We start from the raw sequence: 26,487 nt of genomic DNA, 5'->3' as shown, positions 1-26,487 counted from the left end.
TTAAGTCCGATAACAACACGTGGTGTTGATCATGATTCCAACAACACGTCTTTTCATTGGACTAATCGACCCCTTAATTCTGCGATGCTGCCCCTGTTAAACATACAAAAACATTTAGCAAATAAATGTTGCTTACTGCTGTCAATACCAACTCTATTTATGATAAAAGCGTAAGGCACAAAGAATTCGTTAACAATTCAAGTTCAATCAAAATAAGTTTCTGTTTCTGTTGTAACGTGCGACGCCAATAAAACACAAACAGATCCCTTCAGGGAAAAGCATGCTCGACCCTGAATGTCACCGGTCTTTATATACAGTAAATTCTCAATTCACACAGAGCCCGAGCTTTGCTAATTCACAAATTACCAACCAAGTTAACATACGTACTTCCGTTTATAAAGGAATGCTATGAACGCACATCCGCCGACTATAGCGAACGGTTACATTACTTTCCCCTCCGAGAAGACTCCTCCCGAGTCTTGGTCTGGGAAACTCAATGGTAAGGCAACTCCGTTCCGGTAGTTGTCAATATCCCACCGCTGCCACCATTTGTAACGTGCGACGCCAAACAACACCAACAGATCCCTTCAGAGAAAAGCATGCTCGACCCTGAAGGTGTCCACCGGTCTTTATATACAGTAAATTATCAATCCACACAGAGCCCGAGCTTTGCTAATTCGCAAATTACCAACCAAGTTAACATACGTACTATTAACGTACTTTCGTTTATAAAGGAATGCTATGAACGCACATCCGCCGACTATAGCGAACCGTTACACTGTTTCCACATGACATCGGCATGTATACCGTTGAATACATCCATCCTCGATAATGGTCTTGTGTGTTAACCAAATGCATCTTGATTTCATCCTTTGCAGTCGGTTCTTGTTAACAAATTTGAACATCTTTAGGGGCTATTCGGCGTCCGATGTTATACTTGATGGGTTTACCAAGGTACTGCATGACGATAGTGCACTGCATACGAAAGTTCAGATTCAGTGTTTTAATATATATATATTATTTATTTAAATCTTAAACATAAATGAATGTTATAAAAGTCTGCACTTAATTTCTGCCAAAATGTACAATATATAATTTATCAATTGCATTAATAAAAAGGGTAATTAATATAAACTTTGTTCTAACTATTTAAAAAAAAATTATTATACCTAAATGAACTCATGACATTGACTTCAACATATCTTGCCAACAGTAGTAAATCAAACGATATAATTTCATTTTCTACATCAGTGGCATTACTTTGACCAACAGCACAGACACACGTTATACTATGATTTGTAAATCTTATTCAGAATAGACGTTGATTAATGCCAGATAAGAAGCACACAGAAGTTGTCGCGACCTAAACCCAATTTCAACAATACTAAACGAAAATATAAAGAGTGTATATGAAAATGAGGAATGTAAGACTGTGCAAGATATGTACAATATTGTTAAACCCTTCTTTGTTCGCAGTGATCTCTATTGACGAACAGATAAGATATCAGCCAAATGTATGTCAAATCTATATATTTTCAGAAATTTACAATTTAAGAAATTTAATTTATTTGACCTCATTGGTATTGTTTCTTGGAATCTTTAAAATATTAAATTTCTCAATGTCCATATATTTTAGAAATGATTGAAAAGCATATCAATATTTCGAGCATGGTTACACATTTTTCATCAGTATCACGTTATATGTGCCGAGAGTTACATAACAGCAAAGGGAGATAACCGCTGTGTAGACAATCCTGGTTATATAAAAACTGTTGTCTGCCTTAATTAAAAAATATTCATAAATGTGAAATACGCTTAATGGCTAACTTATACTATTAACAATATCTGGTGATGATGAGAAAAAGTGTCAAAGTTATTGATTAAATAAACTTGAAAGGCCACTGCTTTTATTATAATGTTTACTCGGCATCTAATAAGAGAGTATGGAGGAAAAGATACCCGGAACCAATACAATGCATATAAAGGTATTGTATCAATGTATTTTTTCCACTTAATTTTTTTTTTTTTCACCAGTTGTTTTTTTTGTCTTGTTTATATATTCTAATAAGTTACATTCCTCGCCAAATTTGCTGTCAGACATCACTGAGTAAATGCCTCCGGTATTGTATGAGGGTTAGAACCAGCTGCCTTGATAGCGCTTTAATGTATAGCTTTGTCCTAGTGTTTGAGCAGATAATCAAGATCCAGACCCTACATGTTTTCCTACGTAAACTGGTGTCTAGGGTAGTCCACCTTAATTACCGTCAATGAGTCTTTTGATGATTTTTATTACTATGGCAGACTCGTAACGTCCACCATCCCAGCAGAATGTAGCGAACAGTCCTTGCACAGATGAATTAAAAGATGTGAAATAATTCAGTGAAAGAAAATATTGCAAAGATAAAAGTTTGTTAGTGAGTTCCTTTAATTGTGGTGAGATCTTGGGAGGAAAGTCTCTGCTTTGAAAGAAAAGAGAATGGGTAGATTTTTTCTTAAAATTGTGCAGCTACTGCTCTTAAGTGTATATTTTCAATAAAGTATAACGTGGACAAAACACCATCAATAGTCGCTGATGGTGATGTTTTTTGATTGATACACAATGTGTCTTTCATCTTTCTATATTGAAATATGCTTACCATTTTGGAATTCTACACCGGACACTGAAACACAAACAGCAGAGCACGTACAACAGAAAGCCACTAGTCTTGTGAAATTATCTAAATGTTGCAGGAGCTACATGTAGGTCACATCAGCTATGTGCAGGTGACCTGATCTACATGTAGGTTACATGATCTGCATATAGGCTTTCTAAATATAGGTAGAAGGATTTACATGTAGGTTTAATTGTCTACATGTAGGTTACATGGTCTACATGTTGGTTATTTACATATATGTGGCAGGATTTACATGTAGGTTTAATGATCTACATGTAGGTAATATGGTCTACATGTTGGTTATTTACATATATGTAGAAGGATTTACATGTAGGTTACAAGTTTTATATGTTGATTACATGGTCTAGCTGTAGGGTACCTGATGTACATGTAGGTTGCAGGATCTGCATGTAGGTTATATGGTCTACATGTAAGGTTACATTATCTACATGTAGGTTACTGGATCAGAGAATCAGGTTTAGAATCACATCAGCTGTTGTCACTATCTTTGAAGAGATGCATCAATTAGAATGAATTTTTTAGTATACAAATGTATGAATGTTATATTCATGAGCCAAGAACACAAAGCTAGGATCAAGCTCTAGAGACCTTTGTAGAAATAAATGTGTGCCAGCACTTTGCTTAGTTGACGAGCAGTGGGTTGATGTTTACATCAATCTATGCAGCGTTGAAATGATTGAATTACATATTTCCTTGTGCCTATTTCAGGAAGCCTAAGTTTTATCCAGAGGCTCCAGATTGAAAGAAGACTGGAGGTCCATAGTGGCTGTGTGAGTTACAGTTAACACTTGAGTAGGGTCTAGATTACATTGTCACTTTGTTAATGGCAAATGTCATCACATTGATTTGAATTCAGATTAAATTGTCTGTTCTGTAATATGTGCGAGGTTTGTTCAACTGAATAAGGAATTAGGATAATTTTTGATATTCCAGTATTGTTTACCAACATATATTAGACAGAAGCACAGAGGCCCTGTTATTGCCGGCATTATATCCATATATTTTAAAGCCTTTTATGTTACACTTCAGGTCAACACGATATGCTGGAATGACAGAGGAACCAACATCCTGTCTGGCTCTGATGACCTCCATCTAGTCGTCAGCAATCCTTATAATGGCAAGGTTGGTATTGGCTCCTGTATGCAGTGGTATCTGGGTTTATGGATGACTGTATCTTTCTTTAGGGATTGTTAAGCAGTTTTGTAATAGATAACTTTTTTGATTGATTAACATACTTTAAATGAAACATAGTGATTTAATTTGTGTCCAAAACTATGTCAGGGACTCTGATTATTCTGCTGAGGATCCAATGCTTTGAAATATGTGAGTCCAAAACACGCGTTTAAAATCCAACCCTGGATAAGTACAGTTTGATTTATTCTCAAATAAAGTAACAGAGTGAGTGTGCATGTATAAACATATTAAAGTAATAATACAACTGTAATCACAGTTTTCTTGCGGCTAACAACAAACCTAAGTAGTTTTCACTTCCATCTAATGTAGTACTACCGGTAAATCGCGTATATTCCTTTTATTTATATGATTTAATTCCATCTCCAGATCATACACAAGATACGATCAGGTCACAGGCAGAACATCTTCAGTGCCAAGTACCTAGCCAATGGCCTGGACAATGAGACCATCAGCTGTTCTGGGGATGGGAAGATATTCTACACACACCTCGAGAGAGAGGACCTGGCCAATGCACACATGTTTGACTGCCACTTCGGCACTACTTACGAGGTAAGATAGGGGTAGAATCAGTTATATAAATTATTTATACATATTCAAGAGGCACATTGCTATGTATTAGCTTGCTGTGGAAAGAGGGAGAGGTATTATCTGAAAACAATTTTTAAACAGCAGAAATACATCATTACAATTACAGTCAAAACTTGTTATGTCAAAGTCTTTTGGACATCAGGAAATACATTTAGATTATGAACATTCAACAATACAAAACATGTCTCACTTGTAAACCCAAAATGTTCGAAAAAAGTTTGACATAATTGGGACATCGAGATAATGGAGTTCGACATGGCGAGTTTCAACTGTAATTGCTAGAACAAAAGTACATCATTAAAATGCAATTTCAGTATGACAATGTCTTCCATTTGTACTATAAATTTGTTTTAGATTGATTGTGAAAACAGCTGAAAAAAGATTTGGCACTCTTGTGTTTGTTTACTGAGTAGAAACCATTACTGTTGTCTTTCTGAGAGGCCATGTGAAAGTGTCCCTTATGGGGATTGTATCCACAACCTCTTCGGTGAGAGGGGTACACCTAAAACACTAGACCACTCTCAAGACAATTGTCTATAATTGTCTTTGTCGTTTTGTTTATTATTCTGTATGATAAGACAGATAAAATCATCTATAAAGTCAGCAATTTTCAAAAACATTTCAACAAAACCTCTTCAGAGCTTTTGACACAACTATTCTGAAAGGATAATTGAAAAAAATGCATGTACACATGCTTCATTATTTGTTTAAACCTGTCTCCTTTAAACAGGTGTTGGTGATTCCCAATGAAGCATCCACCTTCCTGTCTTGTGGCGAGGACGGCACCGTCAGGTTCTTCGACCTCCGAGAAAAATCCTCGTGCTCCAAGCCCTCTTGTAAAGAAGTGAGCAACTTTCTTTAAAAATATTATTTGCCTTTTATCTGGACTTCTTCTGAGAAATTAGGAAGTATATTGAAGAATGTTAGGGCTCTTTTTTTTAATCTTAGCAATAAAACATCTTTACGAAAAACGGCTTTCTCAAAACTGAGCATGTTACAGCAAGCATTGTACATGTCATAGATACAATAGGTATGTGCACTTGTTGCAAATTTGATATACAGCCAGTTGTAGTACCCGGTATTATCATTTATAGTTACATGTATGTATGGACTTTAAATGATGAAATACAGGAAATACAGGAATGGAATATTTGTTTTGTACTTGTCACCAGGATGTGATGATCACCTGCAGGAGTGCCATCACAGCAATGGCCGCCAATCCTCTGCATCCATGGCAACTGGGAGTGGGGTGTTCTGACAGCTCTGTAAGGATTTATGACAGAAGAATGCTCGGAACGAGAGCAACAGGTAAGTCCTGGTATCATTTAAGGATAAATTATTGTGTTTTTTGTCTGGCTAAGTGTAAGACTATCTCAATTGTATTGTAAAAGGAAATAAGCAGCCTTTTTATATCTTGAATGGTGTCATGGTAGATATAATTAGGAATAACCCTGAGTCCATTCTAAAGTGCTATATCATTAACTAGAGCTGTACTTTGTAGTGTATGTTTCAAGGTAACTGGAATAACCCTGAGTCCATTCTAAAGTGCTATATCATTAACTAGAGCTGTACTTTGTAGTGTATGTTTCAAGGTAACTACAGCGGTAAGAGCTTGAAGGGCCTGTTAAGCATGTTTACCCCACCCAGCCTGGAGAAGGAGTCATACAGAGTTACATCCCTTCACTACAGCAGCGACGGGAGAGACGTTCTTGTCAGCTATTCCTCCGAGCAGATTTACATCTTCTCTTCACAGGTAGAGAAAAGTGATGAAGAATCTTAATTGATATGAAGCTTAATCAGATTATTACCTCCTTCAATAATTACCTACTAAAGATTATATTGGAGCCACATGTATTTGTGTTATCCAGAGTTATCATGTAACTAGTATATCACTTCATCAATTTAACAGTAAAGAATATCTATATCAAGGTGATAAGGCATCATCTACACCAGGGGCATACATGTTGCTTGATCAAAATATATGTGTATCAACCTTAAAATTTCTTATCTGATCTAGATTTGGCTTAAAAGCCTTTTTCAGCATATTTAAGCCACAAAACATCCATATTTTAGAAAATGATATGCAAGCTGCAGCCTAAAGTGCCAGCATGGAGCATGCTATGCTGTTTTACAAACTTTGTTATGTGCATATCATACATAACATAAAGTAATTCAAATTATTATCATTTCTTTGAGCCATTCTGGTATTTATATTTTATGAACTAATACTGAACCCAATTGACTGAATAGGCTTTTTGAAAATAGGATATTTGTTATTTTTGTGAATGGTGCTTGTTGGTCATTGTTTTCATTTCATTGCAGGACTGTGATGATTTTAAACCATTGGTCAAAGAAGTACCAGAAATTAAGGTAAGTAATTCTGATGTATTTTTCTTATGTTGTTTCTTTCTTTAAATATAACATAGAAATTAATTAAACATACACTTAGACTGTTTCTTATTATAACTATAACATCATAGAGAAATTGACTCATATCCTTTACAATATTTTAGTTTGTATGTGGAATTTTAGTTTATCTGCATTTCTTTGACATACACAGTACATGTAGAAGGTTTCTTTAACAAGCTTCCTAGTTCAGATAGGTCATGTGATAAAGTGGTAGGGGAAGCGATTTCTAGCCATTGATGTTGTGAGTTAATTATTTTGGCCTCACAAAGCGAAAACTGATTTCTAACCAGGCAACAGACTTGAGTGAAATTCCCAAGCTATCAGTTTGGTAATAATCAAGTGCACAGAACTGTTTTTTTATGACTTATCTTTCATATTCTTTCCAGTCCAGTGGGGTCCCAGCCACAGAGTCCAGTGACGAGCCGAGCCCTGGCCAATCATCTGCCAGTGATGGGGTTGCCTTGCCCACCAATGACACAGAAACAAGGCAGCCCCCTGTGAAAAGACTGCGACTGCGAGGTGACTGGTCAGACACTGGACCAGGGGCCAGGCCAGAGCGACAGACACCTGGTGGCACCACGAGCGAAGCTGGCCAGGAACACCAGGAAGCCACAGGTCAAAGCCCTTATTCACTTATGTCTTGTTTGAGGTTAAAACTTGAGACTCAAACCAGCAAATTAGTTCAAATTAATAAATATCCACCCGGCTATGACTATAATAGTGAATATGGATCCTGCTCTTACCATGTTCATGAATATGGATCCTGCTCTTAACATGTCACAGTCAAAATGAGACATACACTTTATTTAAAAAAAATTGGGACTATGTCATATAAATTATTTTGTTTATTTATTTAATGTCTTTAATATTGTATTGTTTAGAATTCTTGTTTAATTTAACATAATTCTTCATTTCCGGTTTAGGGAGTGCCCGTAGCAGAGTGATGAACAGGATGTCAGACCTGCTGACCCGCTGGCTGGTGACCAACATGAGGTCTACTCAGGCACAGAGGGACTCTCAGACGACAGAGGGGGGAGGGGAACAGGGGGCACAGGAGCTGGTAGGGGCTGACAGGGGGGCAACGGAAGGGTCCTTAGAAGGAGCTAGTGAAGGAGATCAGCCAGCAAGTGATAACAATCATGAGCCAGTACAGGAGATTCATGAGTTTAGTGAAGAGACACAAGCAATGTTAACAGAAATGGGAAGAGACATTCCAAGGAATGTGAGTTCACAGAGTGACTCTTTGTCTGGACAACATTCAGGGGAAGCAGAGATGTACTCAGAGAGTGAAAATGTACAGTCAGAAAAAGAAAGCACAGCTTGTGGTCACACTGATGATAGTTCTTTCAATGATTCACAAACTGTTCCATCTAAGTCAGATATTGCCAATGTAGAGGAATCCTTAACAAACATTGATAATGGAACATCCAGTAAGTCAATTCCAGAAATATGTCGTGATCATGACATCAATGAATCTAAAAGTAAAGGATATGATGAAGATGCATATACGCCGCAGACTTTCAACTTAAAGGCAGAAAGCCCTGATTCAGTTGGTTCAAAGTCAGATGAGTCCCAGTCTTCTGTGGTGAATAAGATAGAAGTGATGGCCGTCAGTGATGAACTGGCAGAGGATAACTCCAGTAAACATTGTGATAATGAGACTGAAATCAGTGATGCTTATAATCCACTATATCCAACAACATACAAATCAGCTTTAGAATCTGAAATTGCTGGAGGTATGGAATCTAATTCAGTTCCTGTGTCCCAACCTGAAGCTGGTGAACTGGGATCACATGGTGAGCAAGATCGTTCTGAATCATCACTAGCAAACAACACAAGTGAAAGAACTGAGATTCGGGCCGCTGTTGAGAGCCTGAGGGCCCAGAATCTGGCCCCTGTTGTTAGCCTGCACTATTCCTCAGAGGGGACATCAGCTGGGACTATAAGGGTCGGCTTCACACAGTTCCAGAGTCTAGAAGACGAAATTGCTGCTGAGAATCCTACCCTTGGTGACTCACAAACAGAGAGTGACAATAATAGTGTCAGTGTAATTAGACAAAATATATCAGACACTGTGAATACTAGTAGTTCTCAACAAGAGTTAAACGTTGATGACAGCAGAGACATCGCAAATAGCTCTGTGTTGCAGGGTAACAGTGAAGTAAATGATGGAAGCAAAAATCAGAAACATACTCCAGAAAATGACAATAGACATGCGAGTGAATCATACTCAATGGAAACTCAAAATACAAAATCTGAAGAGACAATGTTGAAGCCCTTCTGTCCTGAAGAAATGGAGGTAGCTTCTGGTAGTAATGTTAAAGATTTGCCCGATGATGTTGATTCAGACATGGAGGAGAACGAACAAGCATACTGTGATAATGAGGATAGGACTAGGACTAAACTGCTTCCAAGTGTCTCTGTACAGGTGGAAGGAGCGATGAGCAATGAAGGGAAAAGTGAACAAAATATTGTTGATAATAAAGTTGATATTAACATCATTGCAGAAGATTCAGAAAGCCATACAGAAGAGATTAGGAGTGAAGTATTAGAAACAGTCACCTCAGTTGGTAATGAAGCAACGGGAGACAGCAGGACTGATTCACAAGGTCCTGTTTTTCAAATTGTGTTTTTCATATTTTAGGTAACAAGCTTAAGTGCATATTGAGGTAATGCATTTTTAGCTTTACTGGACAAAGGCTGGTATCTGTTGTCCATGCATTCTTGTGTCCATAAACAATTGTTTGTGAGCGCGATAATGTCTCCAGTATTGATTGTATCTCAATCAAACTTATGGAGTAGTAAGATATCCTTGAGGCTTCGGTTCCTTTCGTAGACAAGTAAGATCCTCCCATGCATGACTAGATTATGGCCCTTGAAATGAGTAAAATTTCTGTAATCAATATATCCTCTAGGTTACTTTCAGTACATTTATATCAATTCTAATTTTTATGATACACAATTTGATCCCTTATTATACACAGTTTGATCCCTAGTTGCCTGAGTTTGCAATGTACATGTTTATTTCATCAGCGACTGGGGGTGAGGAAAATGTGTCAGGAACATTGCCCAGACAGAGGCGTATAGGGCACAGTGGTCCACCGACAGGCAGCTTTCACCTGAATAGCAGTGATAGCAGCAGTGATGATGAGGGTGGTGCTGAAAGCAGACGGTTAAAATCCTTCAATAAAAATAATTCTGCATAAATCAATATTTTCTTATTACTTATAGTTTATTTGATGGAAACTATTATTGAATTATGTATTAATCTTTTGGTTAGATAAAAAGATATTTACCGGTATAAAGAAATGAGTTGCTCACATTGTTATAATTACTATGTGGTATATAAAAATACTTATCTCCTGCATGTATGTTGTTTTACATAGGGAGGACTTAATGCGACAGACAGCTGCCCGTAAGCTGCAGGCATTCCACCGACTCAGGCAGGAGGCCCGGGAAAAGAAGGAAATGGCCGAGAGTAACATTGGCCGACCCACCGTCAAACACGTGTACAAGGGACATAGAAACGCCAGAACCATGGTAGGGCTTAAAGACAGAATTTAAGAAGCTTAATAAGAGTTATGGAAGGGTGCTGCACCATGCTCTTTTTTGGCAGCACATTTCTGCCCTCATTGAGACCAGCATGGGCGCCTTTCTGCCTTCATAAAATTAAATACTTAAAGAGTTAAGATTATTAAATATTTCTTTTGTATTGATTGAAACTCATGATATGATTATTCATACAAACAAACTTTAAATTTTGGCAGTTTGAAACTTAATACCATTCCTAACATTTCCTGTTGAATTCATAATGCTCTTCTGCATGACCCTGCCCTTCTTAAAACCTGGCTTACACCCTATGCCTTATCCTGGCTCACAGCATTTTGTAAAATCTGTCACTTCCAGCCTGTGTCAGGATATCAATAGTTAAACCCAAGCCAATCAGTGATGTTCCACTCAATGTCATTTAATTTGACACCATCATAGCAAAGGGAAGTAACTACTGGGTTGAGTTTGGACAGATTTAACAAGATTTATTTATCTTCAACACGGGATGACAGATGTAATAAAAAATAAGGTTTTGGTATCAGCGTTTAATGAGAATAGAATACAAATGTATGCATAAGTACTGAAATGGAATGAAATACATGTACATTAAATAGCACCGTTGAAGAATAACTTAAGATTAAAATTCTAATAAAAGAGATTTATATTGGTTATAAATAGATGATATTAAAAGTGCACTGAAGTTTATGAATTGAAAACTCATAAAGAAATAAACTCTTAACCAATTAGTCATTATAATATATAAATTAAATATATAGATACACAATCAAAATAAAATGCCCAAAACATATGCAATACTTTTATATCATATCCCCTAAAGCACTACCTAGTGCCTTTCATATAACATAGTTCATTGCAGATAAAGGAGGCAAGCTTCTGGGGAGACAATTACGTTATGAGCGGTTCAGACTGTGGTCACGTGTTTGTATGGGACCGACACACAACAGAGGTGGTTATGCTGCTAGAGGCTGATAAACATGTCGTCAACTGTATACAGCCACATCCCTTTGATCCAGGTACGGTTTTGAATGTGGTCTTGTAATGCCCTGGTAAAATCTGTGACCTTTTTTTAAGCTTCACTCTCACTGATTGAACGTTTTGACAAGTTTTTTATCTTTTGTCTTGGAACGAGCCAATTTTTGCGTTCAAAAATTGATGTTTTATGTATTTTTCTTAAACCATTAGTACGGTTTGAGCTATAAAACATTAATTTTGTAACAGAAATATGAAAATCTGCAATCTGATTTTTGTGCAAATATCTGCAAACCAATGATATAAGATTGCTGACAAAAAATCAGATCATAGATTTCCACATTTCCGTTCGAAAATTAATGTTTTATGGCTTAAACCGTTACTAACGGTTTAAGAAACCGTTACTAACGGTTTAAGAAAAATGCCTAAAACATAAACTTAAATATAAAAATGTGTGATATTATTTTTGTAAGCAGTCTTATAAAACTGGTTCCCTTGGATTTTCACAAAAAATGGCTTGTTCCAAGACAAAATATAAAAAAGTTCAACCTGTGAGAGTGCAGCTTTAATGTATAATGACCTTGTTAAGACATTGTATGTAAATGTTTCAGTATTAGCTACAAGTGGTATTGACTATGACATCAAGATATGGAGCCCTCTCAATGAGAAGCCAAGCTTTGATGAACAAAGAGCTAAGGAGGTAGGCTATTCACTTCTTAAAACAGATGATATAATAAAAATCAGATGGATAATATGGAGCAAGACTCTGAATTGTACTTTCAAATTACTAAGTGATCATTTTATTAGTAATTATATACAGCTATTGAAGATGATACTGATTGACTGTTGTACAGGTCATGTTACACAATGAGATAATGTTGGAGGAGACACGTGACACTATCACTGTTCCAGCATCCTTCATGCTGCGAGTCCTCGCGTCCATCAACAGCATACGCTCAGGTATTGTTCTGCCTCGCACTGTGTGAAGCACTCACTCTGGTTCTGTGTGGCATTATACTGTGTGAAGCACACTCGCCGTGCTGTATGGCCTCATACTGTGTGAAGCTAACTCTCAACCAGCTTGTTCTGTGTGAAACTCACTCTCTGGTGCTGTACGGCCTCATACTGTGTGAATCACACTCTCAACCACCTCGTTCTGTGTGAAACTCACTCTCTGGTGCTGTACGGCCTCATACTGTGTAAAGCACACTCTCAACCACTTCAGTCTGTGTGAAACTCACTCTCTGGTGCTGTACAGCCTTATACTATGTGAAGCACACTGTTGTACGGCCTCATACTGTGTGAATCACACTCTCAACCACCTCGTTCTGTGTGAAACTCACTCTCTGGTGCTGTACGGCCTCATACTGTGTAAAGCACACTCTCAACCACCTCAGTCTGTGTGAAACTCACTCTCTGTTGTTGTACTGCCGCATACTGTGTGAAGCACACTCTCAACCACCTCGTTCTGTGTGAAACCCACTATCTGGTGCTGTACTGCCTCATACTATGTGAAGCACACTCTCAACCACCTCAGTCTGTGTGAAACTCACTCTCTGGTGCTGTACGGCCTTATACTATGTGAAACTCACTCTCTGGTGCTGTACTGCCTCATACTATGTGAAGCACACTCTCAACCACCTCGTTCTGTGTGAAACTCACTCTCTGGTGCTGTACTGCCTCATACTATGTGAAGCACACTCTCAACCACCTCATACTGTGTGAATCACATTCTCAGCTGCTGTACTGCCTTAAACTGTGTGAAGCACAATCTCTGGTTTTATACCAAAACGAACTGTGTGAAGCACAATCTCAGGTTTTATACCAAAACGAACTGTGTGAAGCACACTCTCAGGTTTTATACCACCTCATAATTTTTGAAGTATTAAACCACCTCATACTATGTGAAGCTCACTCAGTGATGCTGTACTGCCTCGCACTGTGTGAAGCACACTCTTGTGATGCTGTACTGCCTCGCATTGTGTGAAGCACACTCTCAGGTGCTGTACTGCCTCGTACTGTGTGAAGCACACTCTCGGGTACACTCTGGTGCTGTACTGCCTCGCGCTGTGTGAAGGGCACTGTCAGGTGCTGTACTGCCTCGCACTGTGTGAAGCTCACTGTCAGGTGCTGTACTGCCTCGCACAGTGTGAAGCGCACTCTCTGATGCTGTACTGCCTTATACTGTGTTAGCACACTGGGGCGCTGTACTGCCTTGTACTGTGTGAAGCACACTTGGGTGCTGTACTGCCACGTACTGTGTGAAGCACACTTGGGTGCTGTACTGGCTGGTACTGTGTGAAGCACACTTGGGTGCTGTTCCACTTGGGTGCTGTTCTGCCTCGCACTGTGTGAAGCACACTCTCAGGTGCTGTACTGCCTCGTACTGTGTGAAGCGCACTCTCTGATGCTGTACTGCCTCATACTGTGTGAAGCACACTTGGGTGCTGTACTGCCTCATACGGTGTGAAGCACACTCTCAGGTGCTGTACTGCCTCGTACTGTGTGAATCACACTTGAGTGATTTACTGGCTCATACTGTTGCTTGTCTGTTTTGGGGCGAAAAATAGTCAAGGTATAAGCATAGCTATAGCCATCAATCTTAATTTGTTTTAAGATATTTGAATGAAACTTGGTTAACATATTGCAAGAAAAAATACACATGAGTATAGCAAAGCCAATAAAGTTCTTGGACTTTAATAATACTCTGGTAAGAGTTATGCCACTCATTCAAAAAAAAAATAGCAAATACTTTAATGCTGGATATCATGGTATTGCATAATTTTGCAAAATAAAACCAAAGCTAATTAAAGCAATCTGAATTAGTAATATCAATCAATTTAATTTTACGGAAAAGAAAATATAATGGGACAAGAAAATCTATTCAAAGTTGTTTTCATACTGATTGCATTAAATTAAGAATCAAGTGCGATTAAGTATACTCATATAATGAATTAATTTTCTGTAGCTTAATTTTGAAATTTGAAGGTCGACGAGCGATGGAGAGAAATAGGACGTCATCGGGGGAGAACCAAGACGAGGCTGGCAGACAGGCCAGTGATACAGATTAATTTCCACGCCTTTCGGATACTTGGAAGTTATTATCATGGTGCTCAGTGATAAGGGATTAAGTGCCATCGGTATATTCTACATAGGACGTCATCGGGGGAGAACCAAGACGAGGCTGGCAGACAGGCCAGTGATACAGATTAATTTCCACGCCTTTCGGATACTTGAAGTTATTATCATGGTGCTCAGTGATAAGGGATTAAGTGTCATCCCTATATGCTACATTAACCCTTTTGTTCATAAGGATGTGGCCAAATCACGCACCCCTAGTTAATCCCCTTATTGAATAACTTTAAAGTAAAAAAGCGTATCAATAAGCTTTCGGTTAGAGAAATAAAAAGGCACATATATAAAGCTATGGATAGAGGAGTAAAAAGGTGTACCTATAAGGAATGTTTCAGTAAATGCATGTCAGTAATACACAATTTATACAATGGCTATCAGAGAGTCTGTTATACAGATTCAAACACCATTATACACATATGGGAAATTATATCAAAGTTCCTAACTTCTAAATGATAATAAAAAAATAAAATGTCAAACATGTTCCTGCATAAAAAGAATTACCAAATGTTTCTCATGTGCTATAAATCACCTAAAATTGATTAACATTATTATGTTAATATCTGCTATTATCTGTTCAAGCTTGATAATTTCATTGTATATGTTTTGTTTGTACAAAACGTTGATTCAAAAATACCTCATTTTCAAATCTTGTATTAAAAGCTACAAACATTCATGTGAAATGTCGCTGTTTCATGATTGTGGATTAGGGTTTTATCAATTAGCAGATAATTTCGTAATCGATCTTTGCATAATCTAAAGAAATGTAAGAATGACCATACATCAAGTAGTTATGGCCAAATTAGCTGTAAGAATGACCATACATTAAGTATTTATGGCCAAATTAGCTGTAAGAATGACCATACATTAAGTATTTATGGCCAAATTAGCTGTAAGAATGACCATACATTAAGTATTTATGGCCAAATTAGCTGTAAGAATGACCATACATCAAGTATTTATGGCCAAATTAGCTGTAAGAATGACCATACATCAAGTATTTATGGCCAAATTAGCTGTAAGAATGACCATACATCAAGTATTTATGGCCAAATTAGCTTTACATTCATTTGTTTCGCATTATGATACTTTCTTTAATGCAACTGATATATTGCATGCATGCACATTCGTTACCGCTTCGTAACCTATTATATAATGATCAGTAATCATTTAAGATGGATATTCATCATGCCAAAATTGAGATACAATGAACAGTATTTGTGCATTTTCACTAGAAAAGTGATATAATTGGCACTTTCATTTCAATGTGCAATTTCTTAAGCTTTTGCTGTAAGATTTCTAAAAAAAATTCACAAAGCTACATTTACACGTATGTTGTTATTATTGTTAGCTTAATTTATTTTAAATTGGATTGTTATGAATGCTTACATAATAAAACATCAAGTTGTTATTCTTGAAGTTTTGACAACTGACTGTGTCGTTGAATGAACAGTATTTGTGCATTTTCACTAGAAAAGTGATATAATTGGCACTTTCATTTCAATGTGCAATTTCTTAAGCTTTTGCTGTAAGATTTCTAAAAAAAATTCACAAAGCTACATTTACACGTATGTTGTTATTATTGTTAGCTTAATTTATTTTAAATTGGATTGTTATGAATGCTTACATAATAAAACATCAAGTTGTTATTCTTGAAGTTTTGACAACTGACTGTGTCGTCTTGTTTTGCTTACACTTGGGGGTAGGGGGGGGATACGCTGATGTTTAACAAATGCTTTGAAAATATTATTGTTTTACCTAAGGTGTCTTAATTACTAAACACTGGTTACAGTTAAGTAATAAATTAATCAAATTCCACAAAAATCTGTAAACATATTAAGTCATATATGATGCTTCATATATTATCAGAAGTTGTGATAAAGGGAGTAAGAATAAGCATTTTGGTGACAACATGTTCAAATACAACTAAACAAAAAAGAAAGTTCTATTTTATTCTCATATTTTCTAGATAATTAATAACATTTCAATGATTAAGACGACGATGACGACGACGATGATGATGATGATGTATATAAAAAATACTCTTTGTTTACACAATGGAATAAAAACATAAGCATCTTCAGTTGCAACAATTTTTGTAAAGTTCTAAAATTCAATACCTTGCTAGTATTTGCTGAATATTGGCAAATCAGTTTGGTTTATTATTTCCAACTCTACATAGGTAGTCTTACATTAATAATATATGTTTGATAGAACTTCAACCAAAACTTAATTACTCTAACGTATATATTTATATTTATATACAGAGGTTTTGCCGTATTTGGCAACATTGCTAGCGGATTGTCTAATACGAAGTAAAGTTTGGCAAAGTTTATGATCGATATTTTCTTACTGTTTGCATTTACACAAGCCCCATAATTCACAACCATACTAAACAATGGGAGAATCAAAAGCATCAAATAACTGTTATTCTACCTTTGGCATGGTATCATATTGTTAAAAGTTTACTTAACAATGTATTCGTAGCTTTAAATCCCTTTCCGTTCGAAACCTGTGTGTTAATTTTAAAATTACCAGTATAATTTAGTGAAACTCCAAAATAAAATTACCTACAGCGTCGACCGTTTCGTTACCATATGTCCATGACTCATTTCTTTTTAAACAACATTTTTTTTAAATACTACTATTTTCGTGTTAGCAACGTTTGTACAGTACTTAACTTGGAACACATTTTACTTTACGAACTTAAAACAACTTTACACATGTCATCTATAAACCAACTAAAAACCTAAACACAATTTACTTCACCCAGAAGTCCTGAACACATTTTACTGAAATATCCTACTTAAAAATCTTGTTCACATTTTCTGTTACCAACTAAGAATTGTTGAACATATTAAACTTTGAGCATCAAACTCCTTTGGCATTGTCAATTAGCTTCTTTCCAATCACAAGGATCAGTACATACACCTTTCAGAATGGATACCAACTAGTAAATCCACCATTTAGCATCAAACACTGTGCCTCACTGAAGACGGCCTTGACCGTTTAACGTCCAATATTCAACTCTGAATCTCATTTTACCAGTTTATTAAAGCTTGATTGTGAAGAAGCTGAAAGCTAATATAAATCAATATCCCTTTGCTTGGTAGAAACCAGTACTGGTGTCTCTTCTGAGAGGCTGTAAGAAAACTCCCCTAGTAGGTATCCAATCTACAACCACGTTGGTGAGCGGCTGTCATCGAGCCCACTCTCACCCTGGCGTGGATCGAACACATTACCTCTGGCGCCAAGACCCCTCTCACCCGGGAGGTGATCAAACCCACACCAGGTGAGAGCTGAACACCTATAGCACTATCACCCAGTGTTTTATTCTTGCTAACTTGTACATGTGACCTTAAAGAAGTGCTATCACATCTTAATAACTCTAACCAAATCCACATATCACAATAGGCTTGTGAAAGTCACATTAACACTGCTTGTTATTTCCTGTAATGTGCTCACACCATGCCCACTACCTTACATTATGACTAGAATGAAGCTGTCTGTACAATTCTAGACGTTGTTCAAGAAGGCTCTTCATTATCTCTCCACTCGATCTTGCAACTTTAATTTGAGCAGCATGTAAAGCATTGCTAGTGTTCACTCTTTCAGTATGTTTTGAAGGAGTTGGTCTCTCCGTAAAATTTTCACTATGATTCATTGTCTTTTCTTCTACCCGGACTGGTTTTATTTCAGGTTGTATTTTATTTGAAGACTTTTTATCGTTAGTGCTTTCGCTCTTTTTAGCCGGAACTTTTACTTTCTTGATAATTGGTAAAGGTTCTACTTTACTTAAGTTAGTTGGTAATTGCCCTTTAAACTCATTTGGAACCCAGCTTATTACAGAAGGATTCAATTTTCTCTGCAAGAGTTTTCTCTTTGCAGCATCCATTAGCTTTTTTGCTAACTTATTTGTTGGTTCCTTTTGAACATTATTTTGTTTTATCACTACTGGTTTCTTAACAACTTTAGGCTTTTGTTGAGCTTTCCTTTTCACTGGTCCAGATTTCTGCTGTTTGCGTATGTTTTGACCCTGTTTGCTTGCCGGGTTGTGCCGCGGCAGCTTCTTCGGCGGTTGGACGAGCTTGTGTATTGATTCGTCATTTATTATCTCTGTGGCATTCACGCTGGCCAGGATCCACGTGTAGAGGGGCCGTAACTCCCGTTCCAGGACCCTATACTTAAGGCTGCTCAAACCGTCGACAAGTCGCCGAGCCCTCACTGACTTCAAGATGTTAAACCTACATAAATGAAAAGGACACATGGATTAATAATGTCGTAATCTAGTATAATAAAACATGTACATGCCATGATACGGTGATTTATTGAAGGAATACGAACATCATATAAATGAATGAATTGCCTGTTAACAATGAGGATGTATATTTTGTCATAAATTAATTCAACATCGACCCATAAAAAATGTATTTTCCAGCATCATATTATTTATTTCATCGTTCTAAGGAAATTTATTTCATTTAAATATATACCATACTCTAAATAAGAGCTGTCACTGTAAGTGGCGAATGCCCTTGAAGTGCTAGACGGAAAAATGGAATACTGGTATGCCTTCATTCGGGAGAAGCAAAAATAAATCATATAATATATAATATATATATATATATATGCAGGGCCCATTGATTGTTGATTAAATGTATGGGAGCAATGACATACATGGGGCCAGGGATTTCACGCGACACAACAGAGATAAGGACCTACGACAACACCAAGTAACAGCCCGGACACGACCACCTATACTCTATGTGCATATATTCAATATTGCATAAGGATTTACTTTGTGACCTTGATCCTCCAGGAAGAAGTGGGTCGTTCACGTGACACTTTGCCTGATTGCTAAACATGCATGTGTGCCACTTTATTTCTAAATTCCCCAAGGATGACAAAAAATCAGCCTGGACACGACCACCTATACTGTAAATGCATATATGACGCATTTCATTATGAATACTGTTAGTGTGACCTTGGCCTTCAAGATCGTGACACATTGCTTTTGTGTTCCGAACATATGTGCCATGTTTCCCAAAATCCCCTTTGCGTGGTAAATTTACAGCCTGGACACGACCACCTATGTGCATATATAGACATACCATGATTAGCCTCTTAAGGTTTACCTTGACCTTTGTGGTAAAGTCGTGGGGCTTACACACGAAAAGTATCCTTTGTGATCTTTGTGCAAGGCTGTCATAATCACACCATGCAGTAACAGCCCGGACACAAATGCAAATTTAATATGCCCACATTCGGGGGAATAAAACATCATAAATCATAAAAGTATTTACTAAAGCTGAACTGTTTTGTCACCAGGTATTCTAACCATCGGGAAGGGAGCACACTACAATGGTTTCCATGGTTTTCAAATACAAATAAAAGGTGAGAAAAAAATAGTGCTGTAAAATGCATGACAAAATAACAGCCCGGACACAAACAAAATGGACGGAAAAACGGACGTTGCGAATTTAATATGCCCACCTCTTGTTTCCTGTATTACTGAACACAAGAGCCCTATTTTGGCCCAAATGATTTATTCAAGTTTTACATTTTTGCCAATGCATTCTGAACATCGGAACGCAAAAGTTGAGACTCCCTATTAATTTAGTGGTGCGAAAAGTATTTACTGACTGTCTTCCGTGCTAGTTTTGTCCGAAATACGAAAAAGAACATGTTTAGGAACTTGCCTGTCGTCGTTTTCCTTGTCTTTGGCGTGCACGAGCATCTTGTAGCGGGCGACGGAGGGCGTGTACCGAGTGACCGTGAGACCCGCAAGTAGAACCCTGGAAATATCACCGAAAGTAAATATCATTTTATAAAAGTGTATATACAAAAATGAGTGTGAAGCATTGACAATAAAAAAGTGGCCAACTCATTTTGTCCACATTACTTATTTTCAGTAATTACACATGCAACGCTGATATAAAGTTTAAAGGATCCAAGCGTCGCACGACATTATATTCAATGCTCAAGCACATTTTCCTCCATCAAAAATAGACATTACATGTAAACTGTTATTGAACATATAGATGTGGATTGATCATAAAGTCCGTACCTTCTGTACATGTCGTCATCCTCGCCGCCCCAACCGAAGTACAGGTTGGAGAAGCCGTTCACAAGCCGGAAGTGCTCCCGTGAGAGCGCCGTCACACCGCCGAATAGCTGCGGGTACGGCAACCTTGTACAAATGAAACCAAACTTAGATAAAAAAACCATGATGCATACATACATGCACTGTGAACATGGTATTTGGAGTAGAATAATCTGAAATACAGCCTACAGTTGTCATTTATTTTAACACATACGTAGGTAAATAAACCTCAGGGAATCTCTATTTCATATAGGAATGACTATCAAAACCTATACATGTTACTTTTAACACATGTCACAATGTTTATTCATTTCACGACCATGATCATTATGGCCCAAGTTCGATGGGTCATTTTGACAGTAACCAATCAAACATATGCTATATTGCGACAACTGACATGTCCATTAAACTGTAATTGGTGGTGTATATCGGACAACACACAGCTTCTTGTTTTCGCGCATATTATTATGAACATAACTGGTATGTCAGTGGGTTGTCGAAAGATGACAGTTTTATTTATCATACTTCATAAAATATTATTTTTTTACTCTTTGTTGACTCATAAATAATGTGAAATCTTTCATTATTTTCGAAATATTTCGTAGAATATGTGTCATCTTGTAGCTGATATATGCCACCACATTATTCAATGAGTTCTTACCGATTGATGTATATTTTATTGCCTCTCAGTTTCAACAGTTTCATTATATACACCAAGAATATAAACAATGCAAAAGGCAAATCGGTCAGGCCTTCCCAATACTCGATTACCCCTGATAGAGAGTATGCGACGGCTATCAATATTTGAATGTCAATTTTTCATTTTCACTTTGATAAGTCCATTACAGAACATAATGGAAACGATTTAGATAGATCCATATGATAATAGAACAAATTCTGATTAAGTGTACATGTAAGTTCTATATCACCAAAGACATAGAGGAAGGGGAGGACTCTGTTCAGACACGTGAGTAAGTTGCGCAAACTTGGAGTTGGAGGTATCTGTCGCCAAATACATACAGAGGGCGAAGACTCTGTTCTGACACGTGTATAAGTTGCGCAAACTTGAAGTTAAAGGTCTCTATTGTCATTGACATATGGCGGGAAATTGGTTTACACGTGACTTCACATGTAGTAGAAAGTGCCTATGGACTGCATTACAACGGTAGATGTAACAGATACTTTAAATTGACACACGTGTGTGTACTGTACAAATAATGTATCTAGTACTTTCTTGTATTATAACAATAAAGAGGTTGTCAATGGTCACGTATTTAAAGAACTCACTTGTAGTCGAAGGTGTCAATGGCTACTGACATGTGGCGCGGACTATGTTGACACGTGTATAGGTTGCGGTCGTCCTCGGGAATCAGATCCACGTCGTGGAAGATGAAGCAGTCGTAGTCGTACTCCCTCAGCGCCTCCATGTACCCAATATTCATTAACAACGCACGGTTAAAAGTGGTGTTCGCGGCCTATATAAAAAAACAAGTAATACATTTAGCATTGTCACGTGTTTTAAGTTAATAACTCGAAGAGAACCGGCTTTGGAAGTATCTATAGGCTATTGTTTCGCTTCATGCCCAGGTCCGATGGATTCTAAAAACATAGTTTTTGGGATTTGTTAGTAAATCGTTCACGCTAGAGTTCAAATTGAAATCAGTATCATAATATAGTCAAATCGTAGCTTTGTACACTCCTTAATCCCGCTTTCAATCAAGCAATGTCGCCGAAAACAACTTACCATTTCCACCACAATTATCCAATGCGCATTTTCATCAAATACATTTCCCCCAAAACCGCACAATCCAAAACGTCCTATTTTAATAAAAAACGTATATGACTACAAATTGACACCGATACCATTAACAACTTACCATTTCCACGATGTATATCCCATAGTCGAGCTGTTGTCGCTGAAGGAAAGGGTGAATGTTATTGAGAAATATCTTCAAATGGATCTCCCGGTCCCTGTACGGAATCACTATGGCGACGCGGGTCCTCGCCGTGCATCCCGTGGGTCGCGACTTCCCCCCGGGACTAAGAGACGTTAGTCGACGCTTTAAGGATGTCCATGAGGGAATCTGCTTTTTTACCTCAACGTGACCCTCTGGAAATACGATCATAACCTTTTGCCATACTTTAGATGATCCAGAAGTTGTTAAAGTTTATATACAGTACGAATATCCCGCTTAAAGCTGCACTCTCACAGATATACCATTTTTTCAACTTTAATATTTTTTGTCTTGGTAAGAGCAATTTTTTGCGTAAATATCTGCAAACCAATGATATAAGACTGCTGACAAAAAATCAGACCGTAGATTTTCATATTTCCATTCGAAAATTAATGTTTTATGGTTTAAACCGTTCGATCCTAACGGTTTAAGGAAAATGCATTACACATCAATATTTAAACTTAAATATAAAAATCTGCGATCTTATTTTTTGTTAGCAGTCTTATAAAATTGGTCTTCATGGATTTTCGCAAAAATTGCCTCGTTCCAAGACAAAAAATAAAAAATGTTGTAAACCGTTCAATCTGTGAGAGTGCAGCTTTAAATTGAATCATATGAAAGCTCATAGTTATTATCACTGTTTGCAATTTCATTTGAATTGCTGAAAGAGGTCAATTTATTCGGAACGTCATTTAACATTGATACCCGCAAACATTATAATCAGAAAGCTCATGGGGCCTGTATTGTTTCAGTCTTTGTCTTAGGTGTGGGTTTGCTCTACTATAATACACCAGAAAACTGTTTGAAATGAGATCAAAACATTCTGGTAAACGGTACAAAGGTAACTGACTTACTCAACGTTGGTGGAATTACTGGACAAAGCTCCATCGTGGCGTTACCGGTACTGTTTCCGGTCATCTGCCGGACAAGGGCCATGCTGCTGTTACTGCCTTCCCGATCATGGCTCACAACCAGAGAAGCACTGAACACCTTCAACACCAACAGTTGAAACTGAGGGTGCCTGTACAGCAGCGCGTTCGCTAGGTACTGACACGTGATTAGCAACAATATCACCACGACAACCACCTTAGTGACGATGATACCCGACTTTCGTTTCCCAGTCTGCATTTCCCAGTAACTAAGTGGTGCAAACGTTAATATCTGCAAGAAATACATTGAATTCTCAGGAGGTTTTTGGATATGTTATGTGCATAAGACCAGCGATGAAACATGGATGATAATGAATCTCGATCAAGTTAAATAGTTCGAACGTTTACTGATGATAAAAGAAGTTATATTCACTATTCAGAATGATTATTTTACTTTCAGCCAGATCGATTTGATCTTGATTTTGTAAATGTAAAGGGTCCACAAAGTAAGATGTTCACAAATATTTCCACAAACCAGTTTCAGCCAACTACGCACAGTACCTGTTAACTCGCAACTTGATTACCCAGAATCACTCAGGAATAAACGTCTATATTACACAGTATTCCTCTACATTTCAACGACTTCTGAACATCTAAACAATGGAATAAAAATTGTAAACAATCCTCTTATCAACTTCCTTTGCACCCACAGTGTGTAAAAATATATTCACCTAAAAATAACACTGACAATCGCTAGAGTAATTTTGTTCATGTTGCTACACAGGTGAGGCCCGCTCCACACTCTGCTGGATAACATGCTGACGCTGCTGATGTATCTGTTTTTGCATTAAAGGCTTATCAGAGCTTACATCGGGGCTTGTCAGCTTCTATCCAAATGTTTGCGCGATCTGATGATCAATCAATTATTTGCCGATTATTATTCCATATCTTTTAAATCTGAGATACCGTGATGATATTTATCGATGCACTTACCAAAAGCAGAAGCATTAAAACGCAAATATAGTTGCAATACTGTCATTTTCATGTCACGATCACCCGTATTATTAAATGTGTGTATTATATTACGTGACTCATGAACTATCTTCAAGTTGAAATGCCTTTAATAAACAAAGTTTTTCCTACCATACACTCCGAAATTATTTACTTAAGATCATTTATATAATGCGAACAACAACTTGATTTCTTGGGCCTCATGTTTTCAACCGTAACGCGTTCACGACTGTATTAAAACGTTGACAAGGCACGTCAATCTCGCTTTGTATCGGTGACATTGTTTTATTTTCCCTTCACAACAGCAAACTTAAACTCTTTACAATTGCAATAAATTATTTATAATATATACACAGTGACCATGCGCGGTCCGTGCCGAAAAGTGACTCACGACTTGAACGTCTGGGCTTTGTATGAATCTATTTAAGTAAGATATTAAAAAAATCACACGTTCTTGTTTCATGTTATGGCTTGACAGCCAAGTACTTATGATTATTAACATTTTGAAAATTTAATCTGACCTAAGGCTTACTGCGCATTTGACAATGTTCTTCTTCCAAAGGGAAAAAGACAAAACATAAATGACAACAGTCTTGATCTTTCTGTTACAACGTTTTATAATCTGAATTTAAACATCGTCCGCCTAGTTTATCATCTTGGATGATGGTGCAGCCCGCCGTCATCACGCGGTCGGTCGGTCGGTCGGTCGGTTAGCCGCTGTCCACGTACTTGTGTGGTTAAGGAGTCCGGGTCTTTCCTGAAATATTCCAAGCGATTCTGGTGGTGGAAAAATAATTTATGATACAAACAATTATACCATTTTTGAAGAAATAGTTTCTATAGATTATAGCTTTGACTCAATTATATGGAGTTGCTTTCATGGGACTAGCGTTAAGAAACACACGTGATATATGTCTATAGTTTACTCAAAGTAAACTGTGAATATTTGTTACTCGAGCATCATCATGATGTGGAACCCCGATATTTTGGCAAGACAAGATAAAATATAATTAGATGATCTTCACTTCATGTGTCGGTTACATTCAGAGTAACAATAGTTATAAGCTATTGTCCGACAAAACAGGATTATCCAATAACAAACATATACCCTGGTAAAAGAGCAGTAATATTAAGACATTCATCACAAGAGTACAATTAAGTTATAAATCATCATTATACATATTAGTTAAAAACGTACTACAAGTCTATATAAACACTTATATGTTAACATGCTAAAAGAAATTAAATGCATAATTATATAATTAACATTTTAAGGAAAAAAACATGTGGCAAGCAAAATAAAGTAACTATAAAAATCGCTTAAATACATAAAATTAATGGGATGAAAACAATATTAATAGAGCAGTATTGACAGGTAGCCATTGAACAAATAAAAAGAGCACATATCTAAAACATTCATAGTATTCATTAAAACAAGCAACTCAAATCATTGCACTGCATTGAAAAGCACAACGCAAAAGACATACATTACAAGCTCATTTATGAACTATAGCACAACGGAAAAAGACAGCAGCTTCATAATCATTATAAAACACTTTACATGCACACATTTGTATACGCAATTCTTTTTTGTTGTTTTTTAAAACTGGTCAACTTGACTCAAACATGATATGGTGTTGTTGTTGTTGTTGTTGTTGTTGTTGTTGTTGAGGATTTTTTTTCCACCGTCCCGCGCCTGATTTTTTTTCCATTTTAATACGCATGTGCGGGATAATTATCATCCATAGTAGACTATCTATACATAAACATGTAGCCCCTAGTCCAGTGTATGCTCTTTTGCACGTATATATAATTTATTTTCTCAATTTGAATATCTTATATAGAATGAATAAGGCGTGGATCAAAAAGCGTTTTTCCTACAATGAACCTGAATCAGAAGCGTTATAGAAACAACACCATCACATAGCATACAACATGCATCACCCTGGACTTCTAATGGACAAGCTTCAATTTAGAAGAATTGATAAATCGTTGAGCCTTCATAATTTTGA

The 26,487-nt window shown here is 37.1% G+C and overlaps 2 protein-coding genes across 5 annotated transcripts; one reads left to right on the top strand and one right to left on the bottom strand.

The window, feature by feature from the left end:
* Positions 1 to 1,820: 1,820 nt before the first annotated feature.
* On the top strand, positions 1,821 to 15,864 carry LOC128236948 (DDB1- and CUL4-associated factor 6-like). The gene is made up of 16 exons (XM_052952088.1): positions 1,821 to 1,985; positions 3,384 to 3,445; positions 3,705 to 3,797; positions 4,236 to 4,418; positions 5,188 to 5,301; positions 5,630 to 5,765; positions 6,050 to 6,210; positions 6,780 to 6,827; positions 7,253 to 7,481; positions 7,790 to 9,475; positions 9,900 to 10,038; positions 10,253 to 10,406; positions 11,293 to 11,449; positions 12,017 to 12,105; positions 12,260 to 12,365; positions 14,394 to 15,864. The coding sequence occupies exons 1-16, from the start codon at positions 1,916 to 1,918 to the stop codon at positions 14,474 to 14,476; spliced, it is 3,510 nt and encodes a 1,169-aa protein (XP_052808048.1). The 5' UTR covers positions 1,821 to 1,915; the 3' UTR covers positions 14,477 to 15,864.
* Positions 15,865 to 16,475: 611 nt separating this feature from the next.
* LOC128238574 (beta-1,4-N-acetylgalactosaminyltransferase bre-4-like) lies at positions 16,476 to 24,499 on the bottom strand. 4 transcript variants are annotated; one of them, XM_052954630.1, is made up of 7 exons: positions 24,458 to 24,499; positions 23,450 to 23,756; positions 22,518 to 22,750; positions 21,928 to 22,115; positions 20,605 to 20,727; positions 20,237 to 20,332; positions 16,476 to 18,781 (listed from the first exon to the last, which is right to left on the bottom strand). In XM_052954630.1, the coding sequence occupies exons 1-7, from the start codon at positions 24,470 to 24,472 to the stop codon at positions 18,013 to 18,015; spliced, it is 1,731 nt and encodes a 576-aa protein (XP_052810590.1). In that variant the 5' UTR covers positions 24,473 to 24,499; the 3' UTR covers positions 16,476 to 18,012. The 4 variants fall into 4 exon arrangements, with proteins under 4 accessions (XP_052810590.1, XP_052810592.1, XP_052810591.1 ...); XM_052954632.1 differs by lacking the exon at positions 24,458 to 24,499 and adding an exon at positions 24,196 to 24,328; XM_052954631.1 differs by lacking the exon at positions 24,458 to 24,499 and adding an exon at positions 24,026 to 24,310.
* Positions 24,500 to 26,487: the final 1,988 nt, after the last annotated feature.

Source organism: Mya arenaria, chromosome 6, assembly GCF_026914265.1.
Source record: "Mya arenaria isolate MELC-2E11 chromosome 6, ASM2691426v1".
NCBI classification, from domain to species: Eukaryota; Metazoa; Mollusca; class Bivalvia; order Myida; family Myidae; genus Mya; species Mya arenaria.
Note: the sequence above shows the minus strand (reverse complement) of the source record. Positions and strands in the feature narration are given on the sequence as shown.